The sequence below is a fragment of the Dipodomys ordii genome, unplaced genomic scaffold, assembly GCF_000151885.1.
Source record: "Dipodomys ordii isolate 6190 unplaced genomic scaffold, Dord_2.0 Scaffold133, whole genome shotgun sequence".
Classification (NCBI taxonomy): Eukaryota; Metazoa; Chordata; class Mammalia; order Rodentia; family Heteromyidae; genus Dipodomys; species Dipodomys ordii.
In genome coordinates this window covers 5,371,958-5,397,711 of record NW_012267349.1, presented here as the reverse complement: position 1 = coordinate 5,397,711, position 25,754 = coordinate 5,371,958, and the positions used below count along the sequence as shown (strand labels likewise).

General features: G+C 35.8%; 1 protein-coding gene across 1 annotated transcript in view; it reads right to left on the bottom strand.

Annotated features, from left to right (window-relative positions):
- Positions 1-25,754, bottom strand: part of Thsd7b (thrombospondin, type I, domain containing 7B) — a 793,597-nt gene that overhangs the window by 258,915 nt on the left and 508,928 nt on the right. Inside the window, exon 12 of the mRNA XM_013030805.1 lies at positions 518-715. Coding sequence (XP_012886259.1) covers positions 518-715 — 198 coding nt within the window. The remainder of the gene's footprint in view (positions 1-517; positions 716-25,754) is intronic.

Genomic DNA, 25,754 nt, shown 5'->3' with positions numbered 1-25,754 from the left:
CGATGTACATAAACTGAATTTTACTTACTGAAATTTTAAGGTTTCGAATTGCTTTTAAGCTAATTTCAAAATGAATAAAAGTGAGATTAGATCTTGCCTTTGATGTTGTTTCTAAAGTGGTGACTGCTTTCAAGTTTGGTGATTTCCTAGCACAAAAAAGTAGCAGACTTTTTAGCATTATTTATCTAAATGAAATTGGTATACAAGTCAGACATGGTAAAAACATGCCTGTCTACTCAACTACATGAGAGACACAGGTAGGAGGATCAGACTTTGGGTCTGGCAAAAAACATAAGATCCTATGTGAATAAATAAATGAAGTAAAACCGGGTCATTGGTTGAGTTTCGAATGGTGGAGTTCTCACTGAACAAACATTAAGTCCTGAGTTGAAACTCCAGTACCACCAAAAAGAATAAAGTTAACACAAACTTTCTCTCAGTGAGAGCTTCTAATCTTCCTGGGAGATGCACAGAAGTACAATTTATCTTATAGCAAACAGTGAAAGGTGCACCCTACCTGTGAGTTGTCGTCTCCTGGTTTGGGTGGCTTCACAACTCCCAGAGCAAGGTGTAAACTTGGACCAAGGAGTGAAGGTACACTCATCTCCTCGACATGGCACAGTACATTCTTGAACAAGAACAGGCATACCATTTTTCTGCTTGAGACATTCCATCATTTCAGCTGACTGATTATCATCAGAGATGCAGGAGACAGCTAGAAAAAAAATTCTTTTGTTATTCTTGGGATCTTATTTTGATTAAATCAGGCACCTGCTGGTTCTTTGACAAAATAGGAGAACTCCCTAATGTTTGAAATTTGTTTTTCACTATGATTGCATATGCTGTTCAATATAGCTCACCTTCTTGCTCCCTGGAAATGAAACTTTTATTGTTGCCATTGGAGGAATTTGAGGATTTAATTGGTTTCATTATTAATCTAAACCTTGCATTGACAGCAACCAAATAACTTCCAGTAATTTATTATACATCCTGCTTATGAGCTTCTGATCCCTAGAGATTATATAAGACTAGAAAAAGCATCTGTAAGAGAAATAGAGAAGGGCACCAAAAAAAGGATAAAACTGATTTTTTTTTAAATCATGAGGACTTTACCCAGACTTTATTAAATTTTTGGTGGGTTTGTTGGTTGGTTAGATGCACTTATGGAATTAGTCCAATACTTACCTCACAGTCTGTAGTTAAAAAGGAAGTTCTGCTTTCTACAAATATTTTTCTTATTAATATTTAATCATTAGTTAAAATGTTTAAATCACCTTTTCAAGTAAAACTCATAATCTAAGTAGATAAATCCTACTACAATTACCTTACTGCGGCTAGTAACTTTCCTCCCACAAGCTTTTCAACTAGGATTGTCTTCAATCATATCATAAAATTACTAATAATCTTGAGGTAAAACATTTAGGAAGGTTTACTTAAATCTTTATTTGCTTCTTTAGGTTCATGCCATTTATTTTATCTGATTATGAATGCATGATTTCAATGAATCTTTTATTCACCCTGTTTAGTTGTGAATTCTGTGATTCTCTAGATCAGCATTTCTGAACTTCAGCACTGATGAATTTTTAGATTAGATAATATTTTTGTGGGTACCTCTGAAAAGCTTGCCAAGAATAAGACATTATTAGCAGCATCCCTGATTTCTTCTCATAAGATAGTAACAGAACACACCCCTTCAAGTGGTTAAAACTAAAAATATCTTTAGATTTTTCCAGGAGGAGAGGGATGTAATATTGCCTCAGTGGAGAAACACTCTTTCTGTCCCAACAGTGCTGCCTATTGAAGATACTTCGTTTCATGCCTCTCATCTCAACTTGCTGTATCAGTATGTCTGGGTAAGAAGTCTAGGAATATTTTTATTTCTAAATGTCCTATGTGATTTAGATCCAGTCCATATTGACTACCATGTTTGGCTTGGTGCCACTAGGCACAATGTTTGTTCAAGGATATTTTCTGAGTATATCATCTTAAAGATACCAATTTAAGATCAGTTTTTATTAGAGCTACTTAAAAGTTTTCCATGTGACAGATATAAAGACATGTCAGCCCAAGATCAATTCTGTTAAGAAATCTTTATGAAATTTCTCTAGACAAGGGGAAGATATATAAGGGCTTCTGTCAGTTACACATTTTCTTTATATATTGAAAAACTGTCCTTATTCTGGGTATGACAGAGGACAAGTCTATTTGAATATCACAAATCTCATTCCAGTACTGGTGGAAGCCAAAGCCATTTAATGATTCAGGGCCAAGGAATTCACTTAGATGACAATGGCCACATACACAATACTTCCCAGTGCAGACATCTGCTTTGTAGCAGGTGGAGCTATTCATTCCATTTGAATTACTTCATGTTTTTGTTTTTATCCACTTCTTCAGAACAAAGTCCACTGAATATCAAGCCAGCATCACCTGCATTTTCTTTGTTGGAAATATTGCAATCACTAATGATGAATATACATTATCTTAAGTATGGTACAAGGATTGCATGATTTGCATGCTTAGGTAACCAATTTGGATCAATTTAGAGAAAATTTATCTTGCCAAGTTTTTTGTTTGTTTTTCAAAGTGACAATGCATTGAATAATTTGATACAGAATTTTAAGGACTTTTTAAAAAATTCGATTTGGAATGCGACCCTTTCATGTTGTATGAATGCAGAATCTTTCAATGATAAAGTATAAATTATTTTATTTATTTTCTGTGTTTTTATGAATAAGTTTAGAATGTGAAAGCAATAATAAATAATAATTGGATGATATTGGAAGTTATACAACCACCTAAATTAGAATAAAATTGCATTTTAGAAGTCTACATTGAGCTCTTCTGAATTGATGAAGAAAGTATATGAAATTAAGAGAGAATATCAAAAACATTTGGTGAAGTTCTCATTATATAATCAAACTGAAATGAAGTAAAATATCAACGACTTAAACAGAGTTATTGAAATTTAGAACATTTTTCTATTTTTAGTTTCACATTGCTAAAATAAATATAATATGACCATTACAAAGAGTGTTAAAAATCCTAAAAAAATCTTCCAAATATTGCAGTTGCAACTAATGCTGCCAATTATTGTTAGCCTTTGAATTTATTTTTAAATATAATTAAGCTAATAGTTCTCCAAGCAAGTATATATATATATATATAATCCCTTTCCTAGTCTCATTATTTTCCTTGTCATCCTCAGTAACTATGGAAAAAATCTTGCTTGAACCTTTACCTTCCCTCAGTTGTTACTTTAAAAATATCATGTTTAATCAACATATCAGCTATAACCTCAACCCATTCAGTGCATTATCAATTCTGTGCAAAGAAAATCAGGTCTGCTTCTACTATACAAACTGGTATGACTCTGTAGTCTAATACAGACAATCAAGGTCTCTGAGGACCACAGAATACATGCAAAATGTAAACATGAAGCTTGATAATGGCCACATTATCCTATAAATGAAAAATAAAGGGTAGGAAGCAATTATGAAACCACAGACCATTCACTCATGGTTAGACTAAGAGTTACCATTTTCAGATTCTTTTGTTTTTATTGCCAAGGTGATGTACAGAGGGTTACAGGTACATAGATTGGGTAACAAGTATATTTCTTCTTTAACAATGTCACCTTTTCCCATTTTTTCTCCAAGTTTTTTCCCCCTACAAGGTGTATAGTTCAGTTTCAACATAGTTTCTAGTGAGTATCACTAATAAATTAGTTCACACTATTTCTGTGCTTCCCCTCACACTCCCCCCAATCATGTAAACTTACATATAAGAGAAAAAGGACAGAAATAAAAACAGTGAAAAAAAGCAAACAAAAGGAGAGAAATAGGAAAAAAAGCAAAACAAAAAAATTAAACGTAAAATAAGAAAAAACTCTTGTTCCATTTCTTGGAGTTCATTTCAATAAACCTCATTTTATATGATTATATGCACATTGTTATTGAGCCTTTGCAATCCTCTCCTAAACACCCCCCTTTGGTCCCATTGTGTGAACGTTTAGAGTCCTGTTAAATTTATCATATCATACTATATTTTTTTGTCTTCTGCTATCCATTGTGTTTACTTGTAGTTTATATGCACATTCTAATAAGGAAACCATGCAACCTGTGTTTCCGTGGGTCTGGCTTACTTTGCTTAATATAATTTTTTTCTACGTCTTTTCATTCCTTATGAATGGATCAGTGTCATTCTTTCTGATGGAAGCATAGAATTCCATTGTGTATAGATGCCATATTTTCCTGCTACATTTTCCAATAAGGGCCATCTAGGTTGATACTGTAACTTGGCTATGGTAAATAATACCTCAATGAACATGGTTGTGCTGGTAGCCTTAGTGTGACCTGGTTGGTGGTCAATTTACTAATTGCCCAGGAGTGGTACTTCTGTGTCAATACAGTGTGGGATACTGAGGAAATTCTTTAAAAAGCTTCTATATACTGTCCACCCAACAATAGCTCACACCCGAAATCCTAGCTACTCAGCAGGCTGAGATCTGAGGATCAGCTTTGAAGACAGCCTGGGGAAAAATAAAATTTATAGAACTTTTTTTTGTTTGTGTGAAAATACTGTACAGAGGGGTTACAATTACATGGGCAAGGTAATGAGTACATTTCTTATCAAGGATTGTTGCCTCCTCCTTTGTTTCCCCTTCCCATTCTCACCCCCCCCCACCAGCCAAAGTTGTAAAGTTTGTTTTTCGACATAACAACTTGTACATCTCATTGTTGCAATGGCTCCCCTCCACAAATTACACCAACATCAAATATGATGAAAACAGGGGTTATACCATGGGGGAGGGACATACAAAGCAACAAAGAAAACATCTTATAAATATGTTAGAAACAATCACAAGAAAGAAAAAAAATTTGAGTCCTTATCTTGGGGTTCATTTCCCTAACATTAACCTATCTGATCTTTTCTGCATGACTCAGACATATACTAGTAATTGCAAATAAGGGAAACCATGGAACCCATGTTTCTTTGGACCTGGCTTACTTCACTTCATATAATGTTTTCCAAGTCTTTCCATTTCCTAACAAATGGAGCAATGTCACTCTTTCTGATGGAGGCATAGAATTCCATTGTGTATATGTACAACATTTTCTTGATCCATTCATCTATTGAAGAGCATCTGGGTTGGTTCCATATCTTAGCAATGGTAAATAATGCTGCAATGAACATTTCTTAATAGAGACCCAGAAACACAACAAATCAAAGAAAAGTTGGACAAATGGGATTGCATGAAATTGCAATGCTTCTGCATGGCAAAGGACATAGCTAGCAAGATCAACAGAAAGCCCATGGATTGGGAGAAGATCTTCACTAGCCATATAACAGACAAGGGTCTCATATCTAAAATATACCTGGAACTCAAAAAATTAAATCCCCCAACAACAAATCCTCAAAGAAACAAGTGGATAAAGACTTAAAGAGAAACTTCTCTGAAGAGGGAAGAAGGATGGCCAATAGACACATGAAGAAATGCTCAACATCCCTAGCCATAAAAGAAATGCAAATCAAAACATTGAGATACCACCTCACCCCAGTTAGAATGGCTATAATCAAGAACTCTAAAAACAACAGATGCTGGAGGGGATGGAGACAGAAGGGAACCTTACTGCATTGTTGGTGGGAGTGTAAACTTGTTCAACCACTTTGGAAAGTAGTATGGAGATTCCTCAAAAGACCCCACATAGAGCTCCCCTATACAGGGTCCAGCAATCCCATTTTTGGGCATTTACCCAAATGATCACACTAAAGCTACGAGCACAATAAAATCTATAGGACTCTTACCTCCAATTAACCATATAAAAGCCAAAAGTGGAGCTGTAGCTCAAGTGGTACAGCACCATCACTGAGGAAAAAAAGTGAGAGCATGAAAGCCCTGAGTTCAAGCCCCTGTACTAGCACCAAAAATAAAGAGAAAATGAAAAGGAAAGCTTCATCACTCTAAAAGTGGCACTGTAAACAAAACAAACACACAAAGAAATGAAAAAAGAAGAAATTAAAATAAATGGGAATAAGTAAGAAGTAGAGAGATAGGGCAATTTGGAGGTCTCACATTGTAAAACTCATGAAATATACTTATTTTATGTTAAGTGCAATATAATTCTGTGGCCAATATTAAAGATACCTAGTAATGTTAAGTCAAATTTCAAGGGATAAAAACAAGCAGCTTAGGTAATTCTGAAATTATATGTTTTAGCATCAAACAAAACTAAAGGTAATTATTTTTATTGTTTTTTTGAGTAAGTTGTGGAGCTATCTTTAGACCCAACTTATTGAATAAATGGGAATGATAGCACAACCTACACCAATGATAAATTGACTCAGATGAAGTACAGTATATAGCACAAAACTCAGCATTCCTTACATTAGTACATGATTTCAAGAGCAATATATTAACATAAAAATAGCTACCAGGACTGGGATGTGAGAAATGGTGGAAAAAAGAAGAGTCTGCCATCACCTCTCTTAGTTCAGAATGAATTTTCCTAATCTCTCATTGCCCTCTTAAACCCTTACATGTGTCACTGTAGACTCTCTTGAATTATAACACCGGAGTGTGTTCCAAAAACTTCAAATCTCTCTCAAGGTTATTGTCTACTTCTAAGTGCTAAATTATGTGTCTACTCAGTGGCTATAAAAATGAACCTTATATTCTATCACATAAGATTACAACTCCAGGAAGTGTCAGACATTAAAATCTAAGCATCATGACTCAAGATTTTTAACACTGAGCAGAGAAAGACTTTCATGTGAGGAAAGTGAATGTTTTCCCATATGAGTGTTTGTCATAATTATATCTGTACTCCTCCCTTCCTTGATGCAGTCACATCCAGCAGAAGTAGGTGCCATATTTCTCTCTGCTAAAGCTGAATTAATAAAGATTTTTACATCTAGGGAGGATTTAGGCATATGTCAAATGCTTCCTGAGCATTGCAAACACTGGAGTTTGATTAGTGATTGGAAGGGAAGTAACATAAGACAGAAAAATACCCATTGGCTTAAGATAAGAATAAAACACTTTTAGGGTTCAGATTCACGATGACCTAGTTATTCTACCTCCTTTAGAGGGGGCCATTAAAATGCTCACCTTCCCTAAAGTCTTATCTTGATCCATCCACTCAATCACAAATTACATATAAGGAACTTTAAACAATGAAAGCATTGAGTGTGTATATACAAACTCACACACACACACACACACACACACACACACACACACAATCTGTTTTCTCCGATACCATAATTTATGGCAGTGATAGAGTAGAGACCACAATGGCAGTATGATATTGTAGTTTCCCTAATGGTGAGAACCCAGGAAAAAGTATGCGCTTGAACGTTGAATGAAAGGTTATATAATGTGCAGGTTGGAAAATAAAAGAAGCCCTTACTGATCGTCTATCTGTTAGTGAATTCGTATTTAGTTGAACTCTGAGTTCCTGGTCCTGCAGATCACATCAAATCATTGCAGGCCACAATCTAGAGAAAAGATTTTACTTTTGGTGTTTTCAAGTATTTTCAAAATTATACTATAAAAGTGGGAAAGGACTTTCTATTTGGAAAATACACACTTCTTTCTGATTCTTTCTGTTTCTACCTGCATTTACATACCCAAGGGGAATGGCAATGTAATCCTTGGTTGGTTCAATTATTAAACTTTGAATATTGGTCTTCATTGGAGGAAAATTGTACTCCCAAGCAAAATGATTCTAGGTAGAACTAGCAAGATGCCATTATTGGGCCTTGTTTAGCATAGAGCTCTTAGAGAGGGTGCCAAAGACAAAGGATTTTCCTTTGTGGAAAAATAAGGAAGCAGGCATTTGAGCCATGCTGCTCTGAAAACCACAAACACCTGGCAAATGGGAGTGCCATGGTGCTCTGGAACCTTCCAAAGTAATATGAATACTCAAGATCATATGTGCCTAGATATGGTGTTTAGCAAGGTACATAATGTATTTAGAGAGAGTAACTACTTACCTTCCCCTGTTATTTGAATTTCTTCCCGTCTAGCTGCATATTAAAGAACAAATGCTTTGTCAGAGAACTCAAAATAATCTGAGAATGTGGCAAAAATAATAATGCATGGATTTACATAAGTTCTTAATGTGTCTCACAGTTAAGTTTTAAAAATCACTGCTATTAAAAAAGGAAGATGGGACAGTTTAAATGATAAATGCTGGTCTTCCTGCCTCTTGTCAGCTCTAAATTTTGATAGCAAATTATGATATAATAAGATTCTCTTCTTCTCAGTGATGATATGAAAGGAGTAGAGGTAACTGGCCTGGTTATAAGAAATGATAATTTTCTGCCTGGGAGACAAAACAACAATGAAGCCTGCTACTTCAGATTTGTCTACAATCAACTTCACCAAAAATAACCCAATTTTCTGAAGTTGTTTCTGACCAGAGTTCAACTCTAATCCTTGAAAGAAAAGTAGAAGGAATTTCTTTCAAGGCATCATGACTTCCAGGAAATGGGTAATAAGCCCAGGGCACAGCCATTCAATGATAGCTCCGGTACCATGGCTGAGGGTGAGGTGCCTGCACTGCCTTGCTTCCCAGAGTTGACAGAGCACACTGTATGGAAGCATTTCAGCTTCTTTCCCCTTGGAATCCACCACGAAAGCATCAGTCCTAATTCAGGGAATATCTTGAGCCACTTCCGTTCCCCTTCCTCATTTCTCCCCATCACTTCCATTTCCTTCTAATCACCCACCATAGCAGAAAGTGGAGAGCTTTTGATCTTTACAATATAATAGATTTTTCCTGCAATACATCTTTGTTTGTTCTCAAGTATATTTTTCTTGTCTTTTTTTTTCCTGCAGTCAATGTTGCAGAAAGACAAATGTGACTTGGGTAAAGATATAAATTAAGAATTATCTTAAAAACATAAAGCCTGACATTTACATTTTTCACCTCTAGGTTCTGAGTCTCAAGAGATCTGAGCCTGAGCATGGTTCATGTATTGATGTGTCTCTAATAAGGAACTGAGGCACTTCAGGCTTCTGATAAATAGAATAGATGTAATCTTTGAAGCACAATAGAGCAATCAGTAGGGATTATTGAGCCATGGGTCCAGGGTGTTGGGGGAGACTAAGTATCAAATGATGAAGGACTTAACTATTCTCAAAGACAGCTAAATAGAAGCATTAAGACTAGTACTTACACAGAAGGTAAGCCCCATATGATTTGTATCAGAATGTAGAAAAAGTAGAAAAAGAATAGAATAGAAATAGAAATAGAATAGAAAAATAGAAAAAGAATAGAAATTTATTATATTAGAGTTCTGAGGGCCCAAAATCCAAAATCAAATTCACTAGGCTAATTCAAGGTAGTAGAAAGACTGAATTCCTCTGGAGGCTATAGAGAAGGATTTGTTATTTTATCTTATCCAATTCCTAGAGGCTGTCTCACTAATAGCCACTTCCTCCACATTCAAATCTGCTACGTAATATCAACACAACTCTCTTGTTTCTCGGCTTCCACCTTGATAACACCTCCTGCTTTACTCTCATAAGGACTTCGGTGATCACTTTGGACTTACAGAAACCATCTATCATAATCTCACCTGAAGAGTTAATTTCTTTGCATCTACCCCATCCCTTTTTGTTATACAAGATAACTTAATTTCAGGATCTCACAATTATGACTTAGACAACCTGAAGTCCAGTAGTTAGTCTATCACAAAGAGCACTGCCCACCCACTAGAATAACAACCAACCCTACCTTACATATTCACAGTAAGAAAAAACAGAGTTGATACTCAAATTTCCTATTTCTAGCTTTCACAACAAAGTGTTTGTATATGTACCTGTATGTGTCTGTGTGTACATGTACACATGTGCTGTATATGTGTGTATTTGTATACTAATATTGGTTTGTTCAATTGTCTCACCAGATTCCTTAATTTTCATAAGTTAAGCATAATTAAGAATGTACCTTTACACTAACTTAACAACTGTATTCAAATGAGAAATACCAGTATGTGGGTTAGACTAAATCAAAGAAAATACAAATCTTCTTTAATCCATTTAATGGTTGTGGTTAACTTGTTGGTTTATAAACATGATAGATAGTAAGGTAAAGTCTCTTTGGAGGAATATCATTTTTATCAATAATGGAATGAGAACAGGTAGAAAAAAAGGCTATCCTACGTTATCCTTTTCAGGAAATGTTTTCTGTAGACACTTTGATGCAGAGATGCTCTGAACAATTCACTTGTAGGGAATAGCAACAGTCTTGAACTACTGCCACCTTCTACCTCATGTTAAGAGCCAACAGCTAGCTTGGGTTAGGATGTACAATATGGTCACAGGTTTATGTTTGGAGAAGGATCTTCTCATTTTAACTCTGTGTAGTTACCCAGGATTCAGGAAAGTGGTAAAGAATAGTATAGTCCTCTTGCTGATCACTCATGCTAAGGTAGAGTCAATAACCTTAGAAGTATAAGGAAGAGTTCTAAGTATATTTTAGATATGAGACCCTTGTCCATTATATGGCTAGTGAAGATCTTCTACTAATCCATGGGCTTTCAATTGATCTTGCTAGCTATGTCCTTTGCCATGCAGAAGGTCTGCGGTTTCATGCAATACCATTTGTCCAAACTTTCTTTGATTTGTTGTGTTTCTGGGTCTTTATTAAGAAAATTTTGGCCTGTGCCAAGGAGCCCTATTCCTTCCTGTAATGTTTTCAGGGTGTCTGCTTTGATTTCAAGGTCTTTGATCCATTTGGAGTCGATTCTGGTGCAGAATGATATATAAGGATCTAGCTTTAGTTTTCTACAGGTGTTCAATCAATTTTGTCAGTACCATTTACTGAAGAGGCTGTCGTTTTTCCATTCTATTATTTTAGCTCCCTTATTGAAGATTAGGTGGCTATAGGTCTTTGGGTTTATTTCTGGGATTTCGGTTCTATTCCATTGGTCCTGAGGTCTGTTTTGTGCCAGTACCAAGCTGTTTTGTGTACTATGGCTTTGTAGTAGAGTTTGAAGTTTGATATTGATATTTCTCCAGCACTGTTCTTTCTGATAAGAATTGTTTCTGCTATTTGAGGTTTCTTATTGTTCCATATGAATATTTGGATTGCCTCTTCTATACTCCCAACAAAAAATCCTCAAAGAAACAACCACCCAATGAATAAATGCGCTGAAGATTTAAAGAGAGAAATTTCTCTATAGAGGAAATAAGAATGGCCAATAGACACATGAAGAAATGCTCAACTTCTCTAGCCATAAAAGAAATGCAAATCAAAACAACATTGAGATTTCACCTCACCCCAGTTAGAATGGCTATCAACAAGAAATCTAATAACAACAGATGCTAGAGCGGATGTGGCCAAAAGGGAACCCTTCTGAATTGTTGGCAGGAATGTAAACTTGTTCAAACACTTTAAAAATCATTATTGAGGTTCCTCAAAAGACTACACATAGAGCTCCCCTATGATCCAGCAATCCCACTTTTAGGCATTTATCCAAATGATCACAAACAAGGTCATACTAAAGCTACCAGCACATCTATGTTTATCACAGCATTATTCACCATAGGTAAGATATGGAACCAACCCAGATGCCCTCAGTAGATGAATGGATCAAGAAAATGTGATATATATACGTAATGGAATTCTATGACTCCATCAGGAAGAATGACATTGTCCCATTTTTTTAGGAAATGGAAAGGCTTGGAAAAAATTGTACTAGGTGAACTAAGCCAGACTCAAAGAAACATAGGTCCCATGGTTTCCCTTATCTGCAATAACTAGTATATGTGTCTAGGACAAGCAGAAGAGGGCAAAAGCTATGTACATGTGACCATATAACTTGATGCTAGGCAAAATGAACCCCAAGACAGGGACACAAGAGATTTTATCTTTGTTGTGGTTCTTTTTTTATGTACTTATAATGTTTGTTTCTTTGTATATTCTTCTCCCATGGTACAACCCCTGTTGCCACTGTATTTGATTCCAGTATCCCGCATCTTGTTATACACTTTTCTAATTTGGGGAGGGTAAGGGAAATAACAAAATGCTCAAAGAAGTATACAGGATGACCTATTGTAACAATGAGATGTACAAGACAGTATGTTGAAAATGAACATTACAACTTTAGGGGGAGGAGGAAGGAAGGGAGGGAGTAGGTGGGGAGGTAGGGAGGAAAGGGATAGTAGGGAGAAAATAAAGGAGGGTGTAACAATGCTCCATAGGAAATGGACTCATTAACTTGATCATGTAACTGTAACCCCTCTGTACAGTATTTTTACAATAAAAATATATATTAAGAACATAAAAAGAAGTGTAAGGAAGAACAGAGAAGGCAGTCATATAGCACCAACCTTTCTACAGCACAGAGTGGAGTCACCTTGGTTTCACTATGCTAATATTCCCACTCAACATCATACTCCAGGCCTTTTCTGACTTCAAACACTTGCATTTTACTAAGCAATCACCTACATGTTCTAATTCACTGAGTAAATATTCTGAAAAATCTCTTTTTTAATTTATCAGTAGAATAGAATGTACTTTTGCCTGCTATTATACAAATAAATCCATTTGGAAGATAAAGCCAGTTCTTGGCATGCCCCAAGTGCTTTCATTTCCCTGTTGTATTTAATCTCTTTCTCTGTAGGGTACAGCATCGAGGAACAGAGTATTTGGAGTCCCCATTCTTCAAAACTAGTATTTGAAGAAACTATGCACTTATGATTACATGCTGACTGACATATATGCAACTTTTGAGTGGGAACAGCATGAGTTGTGGAAATTGAATTAAACAATAAACCTGTAATTGCTTGTTAGGGTGTTTTAATTGACTCATAAGTACCATATGCGAAGCTGTGTGGCTGCAGGGGCCCAATTATAAGCTTGCTTATGGAAAGATACAACTCATTTTGCATGTTGGAAATATATTCCCCAATTATTGTTGCCCTCTCTGAAAAGAAGAATTTTCAAATAAATAAGAAATGCTTAGTAAGCTAATAGCATACAGTACTTAGTTCCTTAGGTAATGTAGAAGCATTTTATTTATATTCTAATACAAGATCTGAAAATGTGCAGTTGAAAAAGGCTCCTTTGCTTTATTCCAAGGCATTTGTTGAGCCCTGGAGCCTTCTATGTTCCCAGCAAACTAAAGAAATGTTCACAGCTAGGGCTCTTGGCTTCAAGCTATTTGACCCTTTACTGAAAAATATTGACAAAAATAAGCACTCCAGGAGGAAAGGAAACAAAAATAATACCGTGAACAATTCTTAAGTTAAATATAAAGAATAGTTAATATATGTGCAGGTCATAGAGGAGTAAGAAGGAAGACCTTTAACTCTGGCTGTGGCTAACTAGAAGGAATGTTAGAATTGTGGTCAAGTGACCAAGGCACATCACAAGAAATTAATCAAGACTGAGTGGCTCTAGGCTTTGGAGAATTTTTGCCATAGTGAGAATCAAGGGTAATCCAAGTTAACATTCAAGTCAACTCAGGAAATCAGAAACTTCTAAGCAATTAGAGTAGAGAAGAAGTGACTTGGGGAGAATCCTGAAGCCAAAGCAGGCGTAAACAAAATTGACCTTCTCTTGAACAAAATGTAGCTTGGCAAACTGACATGTTTACTTGAGAATGAATGATCTAAAACACCAATAATGTCCATCAGCCACATCATGAAACAAGCCACATAAATATAAGTTCAAAACAATGGTTTACTTATTAACAAGAGGACAAGACAAGTCTCTGAAATCACTCTTCCCCTAAACGAGGTCGAAAATATACATAGAAAATAACACATAGAAATAGGGGCTGGGAAGTTAGCTCAGTGGTAGAGCGCTTGCCTTGCATGCCTGAGGCCCTGGGTTCGATTCCTCAGCACCACATAAGCAAAAAGAAAAAAGCCGGAAGTGGCGCTGTGGCTCAAGTGGTAGAGCGCTAGCCTTGAGCTGAAGAGCTGAGGGACAGCACTCAGGCCCAGGGTTTAGGCCCCATGACCGGACCCAAAAAAAACCAAACAAGAAAAAAAGAAACATATAGAAATAGATGACTGACTTTATAACAAGTTCCCCAGCTAGTCCTTCCATCGGGTTCTCTATTAAATTCATTTCTCCAATATAGAAATATCAAAGATTATATTAAAAAATCATTCTAAATGAATATAAACAACATTCAACACAATATTTGTCAGCAATAACTATAAAAAAGATGTAGCAGTTCATATGGAGTATTGTTTAGAAGTAAAGTTATTTTATAATGTAGAGATTAGTGACTTCCCCTGGTTTTATAATGCCTTTGGATAACACTGTTTTAATTAATTCTTCCATTAAAAGTGTTTCAGTGGAGAACAAATGAAAATGAGTACAGTGATCCTTTTGGATGTTATGAAAATGTTCTGGAGCTAGGTATTAAAGATAGTTCCACAAACATCTATGAATATGCTAAAGCCAACACACTGTATTTTCTGCGTTCTGCTCCTGTATTTTTTGCCAGTCCTGGGCCTTGAAATCTGGACCTGGGCACTGTTCCTAAGCTCCTTTTCTCAAGGCTAGCACTCTATCAAGTGAGCTACAGCACCACTTCCATCTTTTTTTTGTGATAAATTGGAATCTCATGGACTTTCCTGCCCAGGCTGGCTTCAAACTTTGATCTCAGATATCAGATCTCAGCCTCCTGAGTAGCTAGCATTTCAAGCATGAACCTTTGGTGCCTGGTAAAACTATGCTTTTTAAAAAAGTGATTTTTTTTTATTTCAACAAAGCTGCTATTAAAATTTAAAATTTTTAAATCCTCAGTTTTAAATAAGTGTATGTGATTTCTGAAGACCCCACATCCCTTGTTACAGTAATCACATCAATTAAATACATTCCTAGAATTTCTAGAGTCACAAACATTTATCAAATTAGAACTCTATGCAACACTACTTGGAAGATGCAATTAGTTGACTCTACAACATAATGGTAATAAAACCTGAACTTTTGATTAGAAGAATGCTCAGTAACTATATAGAATATTTAGTTTCCATTATATAGGGAATATTAATAAATACATAAATATCTACGAATCTATATAATTGAATATTTTCAAATCCTGTTAAGTATTGGGTACTGAGTTAGAGTTAATTTCTTGCTGTGATATAAAATCCTAGCAGGTAAGAAATCATCTAACTTTTCTTACAAATGCAGTTTTTCTTACAGCCTCATTAGGAGAGTAATCGAATGATGAGTTGCTTTCTGGTATTTACAGGCCATTTTTCTCACAGCATTTAAAAAGATATCAGTTCAGATACTTAAAAAAAATACTTCCATACCTAAATTCTGTGGCTTATGTTGTGCAGAGCCTCAATTCAAATTGTATGGAAGGGTTGGGGTTTTTTTTTGTATCTTTCATATACAAAGACAAACTCATGCAAACTTGAGAATACAGACCATCAGATAATGCAATGTGCTAAAAGGTTTATGCTCAAATCCCTATTTTATGTACAAGTCCAAGGGAAAGGTATATTTGGAAAGTAGGAAAGGATAAATATGCTAATTTACACTGTATGTAGAGGATGATTTATTCATTTTTTAAAGAATATGGCAGTATTTATATAAGTTTCAGCTGTATCTCTGCAAACAGCTGTCGTACAACTAACTTCCAAATCAGAAATAAACATTGGGCTAGGTTGTTTGTAACAGGTGCTCTGGGTTGACAGATGGTTATTCCCTAGTCACCTGCTGTACTTTCATAAAGGCACATTATTCACTCCAACAAATAATGATAGATTTTTAAAATGTACTTATTCTTGGAGTGTGAAAGGTAAGACTCTATAAAAGCCTGTGCACCAGTGAAATTCTAACCAATCTGCCAGGAAATAAGCAATCTGGATAATGAATGCTGTATCATTTATCAGGAAGCTAAACTTTGCATTATATAATCATTCTAGTAACAGTAACTAAGTAACAAATGAGATGTGAAACTTGAATTTGGAAATAATTTAGTGTTTTCTATTGAAAAATAACTTCAAAGATCCAAGATATTAATTACCTTATTGCTACAGGAAAACAGGAAATCAGCACAATATCCACATTTATTTTCCTCACTTATCAGAGGATACTGTGTTTTCTTATACATCTATCTACATAAACATTTTTCTAAGGAACTTAACTTCTCTTTTAATATATTTTATTTTTTACCAACACATAGTAATTGTATATGTCTGTGGGAAATTTCAAAATATATAACATATAATGATCAGATTAGGGGAACTGGCTTATCTATGATCCAAACATATATTTTGAGACTAGAACCTTCAAAATCTTCACAATTTGCTATTTTTCAAATCTGAATTATCTATTATTAATCATAATTACCCTTTGTGCATTAGAACATGAGAATTTATTTCTTCTCTTGGTTATAAATATTCCTTTTAAAGAAACAAATGATCATCTTTTCAGCTCACTGCAAGGATTCATGCTTACCATGTAATCATTAGCAACATCATTACAACATATTGTCTACTGTCTACAAAGCTGATGTCATATGAAGGAGGCATTTGTCTTCATTTTGTTTGATCTTCACCTGTGTAGAATCTGCCAAGATACTACTGAAATTATGTTAATTTAATTGCATATCTTCTTTGGTCCCTCTGGAGACAATACATTGGCCACGTCTTTTATAAAATTTGCTACTTATTCATTGATTCTCTTTTAGAATCTCAGACTTAATGAAAACCCTGTAATACATGTCTGAGTAATGGTGGATTAAGAGAACCAGAGTGTCCTACCCAGTTACTACATCCACCCTAAATCATAGAACTTAGTGACTCACACACCCTGTTTAGCAAAGAACAACTCATTTCATATCATATGCAGATGGATTCCTGAGAAGTGGTTCACAGGAAACATGAAGGAAATGAACCTTTTAGGGAAGGACTTCCCATCAACAAACATTATATTTAACCTCAGATTCATATTTCAGTGTATTCTACCAATGCTGTACTTGTGTGAAATTGAATTTGTTTAATGTGATAGATATTTCAAAAATCAAAATCAAATAACCTCAGTTTCTTGGCTGTGTTTTTATATGATGAAATTAGATGAAAATTAAAATGCCTTGAAATGTCTTACCAGTTATAAGTCGTAGAATTACGTTTTTACCTATGAGCACTGAAAAAGATTAACCATTCATATGTGACTACTTTAAGATACTATTGGCCATATTCATGATTTAAATTGTCTAGGTTAACTGGACTAGGAACCAAATATTCTGTTACTACATTACTTGATACATTTGCTTCAAGTCTTTGCACAACCCAAATAAAACTTGCTTTTTGGACACAATTTTATGTCATGAATAGATCCCTGTATAGTTTGAGTTTGGCTTAATAACTAACAACTGCATGACCCACTGGGTTAGGCTTTTGTGACTTCAGTGTTGTTTTCTTACAAGACAGAGTTAAATTTGAGCCATCTCAGTCCTTTCTAATTAATACTCCATGAATACACTATAGACTCAAGCACGTACAATCTCATGTTCAGTTCTAATGCATAGTACTATTGAGAAGTTGCCAGATTAGCATAGCCAGATGGTACTACAACAAGCATTTGTGCATAATTGTTTTATTTTTATTTCACTTAGTGTCAAGGTAAGTATACAAAGAGCACAGAAACACAAGAGAAATTATTCTACAATCCTAAAACAGGAGAAGCTACATCCTGATACAGGATGCCTTGAATAAAAAAGCTTTGTTCACATTGTAGAGCACTTACCTAGCAAGAACAATGCTTGAGTTTAAACTCTATACTGCCCAAAAAACAAAATTATGAGAGCAACTCAATAGTATATTTGTAAGGCAAATTTGGATAAATGTTTAAAAACTGGAGTTAAAATACAAGTAGATGAAAACTGGTAGGGAAAAAAATGTATAAAGTCGACATAACAGTACTAGTATGTAGACTAGCAGAATTCCTCTGGAGAATAAAACATGTGGAAATAAATCATTTAAAAATAATTGAAGAAATTTAAAGAATATATATTAGTAAATTAAAAGAGATCACATGTCAACCGATACATTTAATATAACCCCATATATTGGCTCAGAGTAAATGAGGACAGAAATATCCCATGTTCTGAATTGACATCAGGCATCTAGAACGAAAATATCTGCAAAATTATGAAGAAAACTTGTGCCCAACTTAGAATTTTCTATCTCACCAAGTCATCATCCATGGGTGAAATCAGAATGAAGACATTTTCACACATTCACAGTGTCCATGTCCACTCTGAAGAAATATAAGATGAACTTCATTAAAAGACCAGACTTAATTGACAAAGAGCAATGGTGGAATGAGAAAAGATGATATGGAAGGGAGATCTGAATAAAAATAAATAAAAGCTAGAAATAGAAAATGAGAACAACCCTTAACTGTCAGAATGGTGAAAGTGACAGATCTGATAATCTTCAAAAAATGTTTATCAACTGGGGAAGAATTTGGATTGTGTTTAGTGATAAAGAATGAAGTGTAAAACAAATAATCTGGAATATTAATTCTAATGATAAAGAAATATCACAAAGTTGGGTGCTGGTGACTCACACCTGTAATCCTATCTACTTCGGAGACTGAGACCTAAGGATTAAGTTTTGGAGCCAACGGGGGCAGGAAAGTCCTTAAGATTCTTATCTCCAATCAATCACAGAAAAGGCCAAAAGTGGTGCTATGGTTCAAGAGGTAGCATGCTAACATTAGGCAAAAGAAACATAGGGACAGCTCCCAGGCTGAAAGTTCAAGCCCCAGGACCAGATTAAACAAGTATATATAGATATATAGACATACATATATCTGTATATATATAAAATCATCATATGATATCATATGATATATATGTTTATATAGATAATACATGATGATATATAAAATCATTACATGATATATGATACCATCTATAGATATATATGATATATATATCACATGGAAAAGAAGTTGAATAATTTCTTACACATGGTATTACTTTATAGTATATAAAATTATACTAATTGTACACTGAAAATACTGATTTGCAGAAGTTATATTCTAATTATTGGGAAGTTGAAAAACATTTCATGCAGAGTGGGAAGAAGGTGAGACAACAGAGTTAAATTCTTGTTACTCATGCTTAAGGGGAAATAGATAATGCTTAACTATGAAATTATAAAAAGCCACAACAACAAACATGGCTTTTGGATAAAAGGTTTCAAACACAACATAATCAAAGTGGCACTCTGAATATGAAATGTCCCTGGAAAAGGCGCTTGTGTTGAAGACTAAGTCCCCACTTGATGGTGCTATTGAGCGCTGATTGGCTCAACTGTGCTCACTTCATCAATGAATTCATTCATTCACGAATCATTTCATAGCTGAGTGGGCAATTAGGAAATGGTACCTGGTTGAAGGAAGCTCATCCCTATGAGTATATCTTGTCCCTTCCCATCCCTCTCTCTCTGTTCCTGGATGTTATGTCCCTCCCCACTCTCTCTTTGTGGTCAGGAATCAGCTGAAACTTCGGAAACGGTTAGTAAAAATGCATCTTCCACCTTTTAAATTGCTTCATTCAGGATTTTTGTCACAGGCAGGAAAAAAAAGCTAAATATTGAAAGTAATTAACAATGCAGATTGAATGGAAAAGTTATAGATCTATTTAAAATTTTCATTCTTCCTTGTCCAATTTTTATTTTTTAAAATGTCATTGTAAAGTTAATGGATAGAAGAGTTACAGTTGCATAAGTCAGTTTTTGGACTATGTCACTTTCCCCTGCTCTCTCTGTTTTCTCCTCCTATATACCCCATGCACAAATTGTATAGTTCATTTTCAACATTGTGTCCTATGAACACCACTGCTGCACTGGTTCATCCTTGTTCCACCATTTCTGTGCTCCCCCTTCCCCTCTCAAAGACAGGCAAAGGAACAAACAAGACAAAAGGGGAAAAAAAAAAAACAAGATCAGCAACAAACTAAAAAAAACTCTTGTTTCCAATTCCTGGAGTTCATTTTGATAAATATTATTTGATATGACCATATGCATATTTTCAGTCTTCTAGATGTCTTTGATCCTTCACATCATGGATGTACAAATAATTCTAAAATTGAAATGGTTACAGTGAAAGGCTAATTTGAGCAAAAAAGATAATAGTGAGCTATCATTTCAAAAAAGAAACTGAGTGTGATGACCTATTTTCTGTAATCCCAGTTATGTGTGATGCATGGTAAGAGAACATGGTCCAGGGCTGGTCCTGAGCACAAAGCATGAGACAATATCTAAAAAAAATAATAACTAAAGTCCAAAAAGAAAGAGAAAAATAATATAAAAGAAAAAGACTAGAGGAACGACTCGAGCATACAGCACCCATGTAATTGTGAAGCTCTGAAATCAAACTCCAGTGCTACCTAAAGGAAACAACATAAAACATAAAAAAAAAAATGATCCAGGCACCAGTGTCTCATCCTTAGTATCCTAACTACTCAGTAGGTTCTCATCTGAAAATCAAGGTTTAGAACCATCCCGAGTAGACTAATCTGTGAGAATCTTATTTCCAATTAAGCAGCAAACAATACAAATTTTTGGCCTGGCTCAAGTGGTAGGGTGTCAGCTATAAGTAATACAAGCTGAACACATGGCCCAGACACGAAACCCTATTACCAGCACAAAAATAAATGACTAAAACATTACATCTAACATTAAAATATTTTCATAAGCATATATAGTATAAAAACCAAACATACAGCATACAGTATCACATCCTATGAATGTCTCTTTATTAGCAAACTTTTCCAAAAGCTTTGCCTCCTTTTTCCAACACATATAACAACATATAAGTTCACATTTTAGTTCTCCAGATAGTACAGTTATTTTTTTCTTGAAAATGTGACACATACAAAAATAGTAGTTCATTTTTCTTTCAGCTTTGTAACAATAACAGAACCAGATAATCATTCATTTCATTTATTAATGGCTATGTGCCAGCTACTCCATTAAGCATCACAACGCAAAAAAAACCTCTAAACAACAATAAAAAACAACCAAACAAATAAAAGTATGTGGATGCTTGGTTTCTGACAGCTTAACTGGGTAGTTGAGATTGGGTATATGGGTGGTGTCATTTATTTTTAACTTCCATAAAAAAATTAGAACAGGTCATAAAAGAAACTCTGGAAACTGGGTTCAAAGATAGGGAGAAGAAAGGTGGGCAAATATTATAATCAATATACATATGTGAAAATGGAACCATATAACTTGAGAGGATCGGTTAGTTTGGGCAAGATAGAAGAGAATGAGGCAAGGGGCAAGACATTGTACTTATCAACTGATTTGCTGAAGTGAAACTGCTTTCTACAAAGAAAAAGATACTGAATTTGAAATATAATAATAATCTACTTATAGGGATGGACTGGCAGGAACATCATCACCAGAGCCTGCAGTAAACAGCACTTGACATTGAACTGTGTAACAAGACTAAAGACAAAAGGTTTAGCAGATCGGAGGTCACTTTCTAATGTAGAACAATTCCATCTCTATAGTATACTGAATCACCAAAGATTACTGATTTAGAATCACATCACTTTGGTTTTCATTCCCAGATCCTTCTTTCTCCATTCTTTTACCATTAATTTCTTCACCCTTTGCTGCATCAGGCATAAAGGAACAATCCAATGCAAATTCTAAGAGGGAAGCCAGAATACTGGTTCTGTGGGCTTTCTATTCCTCCAAGCTGCTGCTTGCTAAATAAAACACATGATGCCAGGAAGCAAGATGAAAGACTGCTGACAGCAATGGAAGTACGTAAGCCAAAATAATTTCACTTTATTCTCAGCCAAGATAAACTCATTAGCGTCTATGAGGTATCTGTTTGCTTCCAAAACTAAGTAGCCTTGTGGGGGAAAGCAATGCAAATGCATATTACAGCCTAAAGTTATTATTTTTTTAAACCGGAAAGGTAGTAGCTGGTTGCTCTTTCTTCAAAACAACTTTGCAAACAGTTATAGCATGGATATAAAAACAATCAAAAATAGTCTTTCCTTTAGGATCTGTTCATATTCAAATACCCTGATTATCTATATACTTGGAAAAGTTGAACCACTGTAGAAGAAACCAGGAAGACTTATCCAAGATATCACAATGAAATCTGAGTTGGAGAAATTCCAGGCAAAGTTCAGAGATGGTCTAACTTCTGATCAAGGATTCTGAAAATTCTTTTGGTAGTTAGGATTCCAAATGCAAGTAACATAATGAATGCATTTTTATTATTCATAATTTCATTATTCATAATTGGGAATTAATAAATCATGATAACGCTAAAACTCAACATGCAGTCTGTGGTCTTATACCTTGGGGGTCAAGATGAAAATTACTTAATTTCATTTAAAAGTTGTTTTCTAAATTATGGAGACTTAGACCATATATATTTTAACAGTGAAATTCTCTTGACTCCATAACCTTGAATTATGGCTTTTAAATTAGCACAGTAAGAGTATGTCTAGAAAGCAAATCAGATATTTCAGTATGATATAACTGAAATGATGACTTTATATGAAAAAATGAATTGAAAAAAGTTCTAGAAATTAATTCTATAAGCTAGCTGAAAAAATAGAAATAATTTAGCTGATACTAAATATGATACCATAAGTTCACTAATTTAGGACAAGAATTATTTATTCAAATAAATACTTAACTTTGCAAATCACACTTAATTTTATTTTATTTTTTTTGTCAGTCGTGGGGCCTGAACTCTGGGTCTGGGTGCTGTCTGTCCCTCAGCTCTTCAGCCCAGACTAGCATTCTACCACTTGAGCCACACGGCTACTTCCAGCTTTTTCTGCTTATGTGGTGCTGAGGAATCAAACCCAGGGCCTCCTGCATGCAAGGCAAACACTCAAGGCAAACACTGGGCCACCTTTCCAGCCCCTTAAATATTTTTTTAAGTCAGTTCCAGTGGCTCATGCCTGAAATACTAGCTACTGATGAAGCTGAGATCAGAGGATCATAGTTTGAAGCCAGCCCAGGCAGGAAAGTCACTGACAGTGTTATGGACAATACATGAGCAACAATGAAACAAAAACAAAACAAAACAAACAAACCAAAAACAAATAGATTCTGAGAATTGAGCAAAAGAAGCTCAAAAACAGTTCCCAGGAGAGACTGGAGGAAGATGGCAGAGGTGTAGCTGGGCTATAAGTGAGCTCTCCCCAAGAAACAAGTTATCGCAGCTCAGGGAATAATTCACTATGGGAAAATCACAGCAAGTAAGCCATAATAGTACAGAGACTCTGCCTAGAGAGGAAAAAATCAGGCAGTTTGCATCAGAAGACAGATTTGAGCACAAGAGGTTGTCACAGAGACCGGCAGCTGCCGTGGTACTAGCCAGAAAAAGCAGAAGCAAACATGATAGAGATGGAGGGCCCCATCTCTTCACCTACCTCCAGCATGGATGATCACAAGTGGAATTCCACATCCTGCTGGCCACTGTGGGGTGTAGATGAGGACAGGCCGAAATAGATAAGATAAACTGTGATTATCCTCACTCCTTCCCACAGAACAGCACAGGGAAGGCAACCCTCCCCTCTCTGCTCCACAGAGAAGAACCATATTTGAATCTGGCCTAGACTCCGCCATAACAGCTTGTAGGTAACTCAGGACACAGAAGCAGCAAAGGTGACACCATTTTTTCTCCAGGGCAAAGATTGGGACCTGTAAGAGTCGGCCCACCCAGGGGAAGGCTGCCCCGCCCAGGGGAAGGCTGCCCCGCCCAGGAGGAGGGAACTGCTCCCAGGGTCGGTTCAGAACAATCTCCACCACCTGGTAAGAGCCCTGAAGGCAGCAAAGGAATTCCACCCATACCATAGCCAAGCTGGCAGAGCAGCTGACTGCAGGAATCTCTCTAAAATTCATTAAAAATAGTAAATAAACACTAGACAGGCTATAAAAGCTGAGAGGAGATCCAGGTTGGTGGTACAAAGGGAGCTCCCCACTTTGGGAAAGACCTCTGAATCAGACAGGCCAAAACTCCACCCTTGCCCAAGCTTAGTCCCAGCAGCAACAAACTACAGTCTCCAGCCACCTCCTCCAGGCATTAAAAAAAAAAAAAAAAGCAGATTGTGCTTTTTAGTCTGGGAAGAAAGTCACAAAGTCCACAAGCCTGTAAAGCAGAACTTTTTTCTGCACACTCAAGCTGATTTGAGAAACCAACCAAGCAACAGGGAAAACTGACCACTACAAGCAACTCAAACACACTATCAAGGGATTGGAAAGTGGATTTAGGGGAGACATAAGATTCCCCCCCACCCCAATAAATAGAAGACACTTTTTTCTTCTTTTTTTCCCCAATTATAATTCTTTTGTTTATTTTTTTGCTCCTTCTTTTTAATTTTTTCAACCATTTTTACTGTTATCTCCTTTTTCTATCATTTTTATGTGTTTTTGCATTTATTTTTGTTTTCTTGTTTTTTTTCTTTTGGCTATAATCCCATTCATTTTTCTATTCTTTCCTCATTGCTGTTCTGTTCACAACTGGATAGACAGCCTACAGAGATCAGTAGGCTTTCTTCTTAACTGTGTTTATACTTAATTCAGAGTATAAATTAAATACCCAAATTCTTAATTTTAGTATTATTACTTCATACACACATAATTGTTCTATTTTTTCTTTTCATGCATATATTTTTTCTTCTTTTCTTTTTTTAAAATTTTTTTCTTCTCTCTTTCTTACTTAGAATCTAGGTATTAGTCTTGAAGAATTAGAAAAATTAGGGCTGCGTCCATTTTACAATTTACTAACTGCTGACTCTGCTTCTGTAAACTTGCTTGCTTGAGCTAACACCAACCCCCTACCTGGAAATAAGGAATTGGGTAAAGTCTCAGAGCCCAGATGTCGGCCCCAGGACAAGGTCAGTAGTCGTAGATAAGAACAGACAGTAAGTGTTCCTCAGTTCCCATTTAAAAATTCCCCAGACAGGACCTTGAGATAACGACCACCTGGCAAGACCAAGCTAAGCCAAATGTCAACCAATCACAAGTCTGTAACTTTGTGAACTCCCCTAACCCTTATTGTCCAAAGTAACCACCCCCCTTGAGTCCCCTGCGCCAATCATTTTACAAAGAGTGTTACAAAATTTCCTGCGTGGCAAAGTGATTGTTGGTGTATATGTTGACCTTTAAATGGACCAATCACGGGATGCTTTGTGTTATGTGTTAATCTTGTGGTTATTGCCTTTAAATTAGCCTGTAATCTCTACTCGGGGCTCCCTGTCTGCTTGGGACAGAGAGTCGGTTTGCGCAAACGTCAAATAAACTCCTCTTGCTTATTGCATCTCCCGGCCTGTAGTCTGAGTTTTCTGGGGCACCCTCCCGTTGACGAAAGTATCCTAGGAGTCTAGGGTCTTTCAGTCTTTCCCTCTCTGTTCCTTTCTGTTCCTTTCCTTTGCTACATCCCTCTAATCTGATTTTTCTCCTCCTGTATCTCATTGTATATCTTAATCTTTTCTCTAATTCCACCTCAACCCATTTATCATTATTGCTACTCCTTCATTCCCTCTTTACTTTCTTTACTCTGTTGATCCCCAAGTGGGGAACATTGAGCTGGACTATATCTGTAGTAAGAGAGACTGTGCCAAAGTGGCTCATGGTATTATCCCTTCAGCCCAGACCATTTTAAACCTCATATTTACTCACTGATAACAAATGTCTATAAGCACCACTTTTGAAACATGATACCCCTCCCCTTGATGAATAAGGGAATATCTATCCATGATTTGGA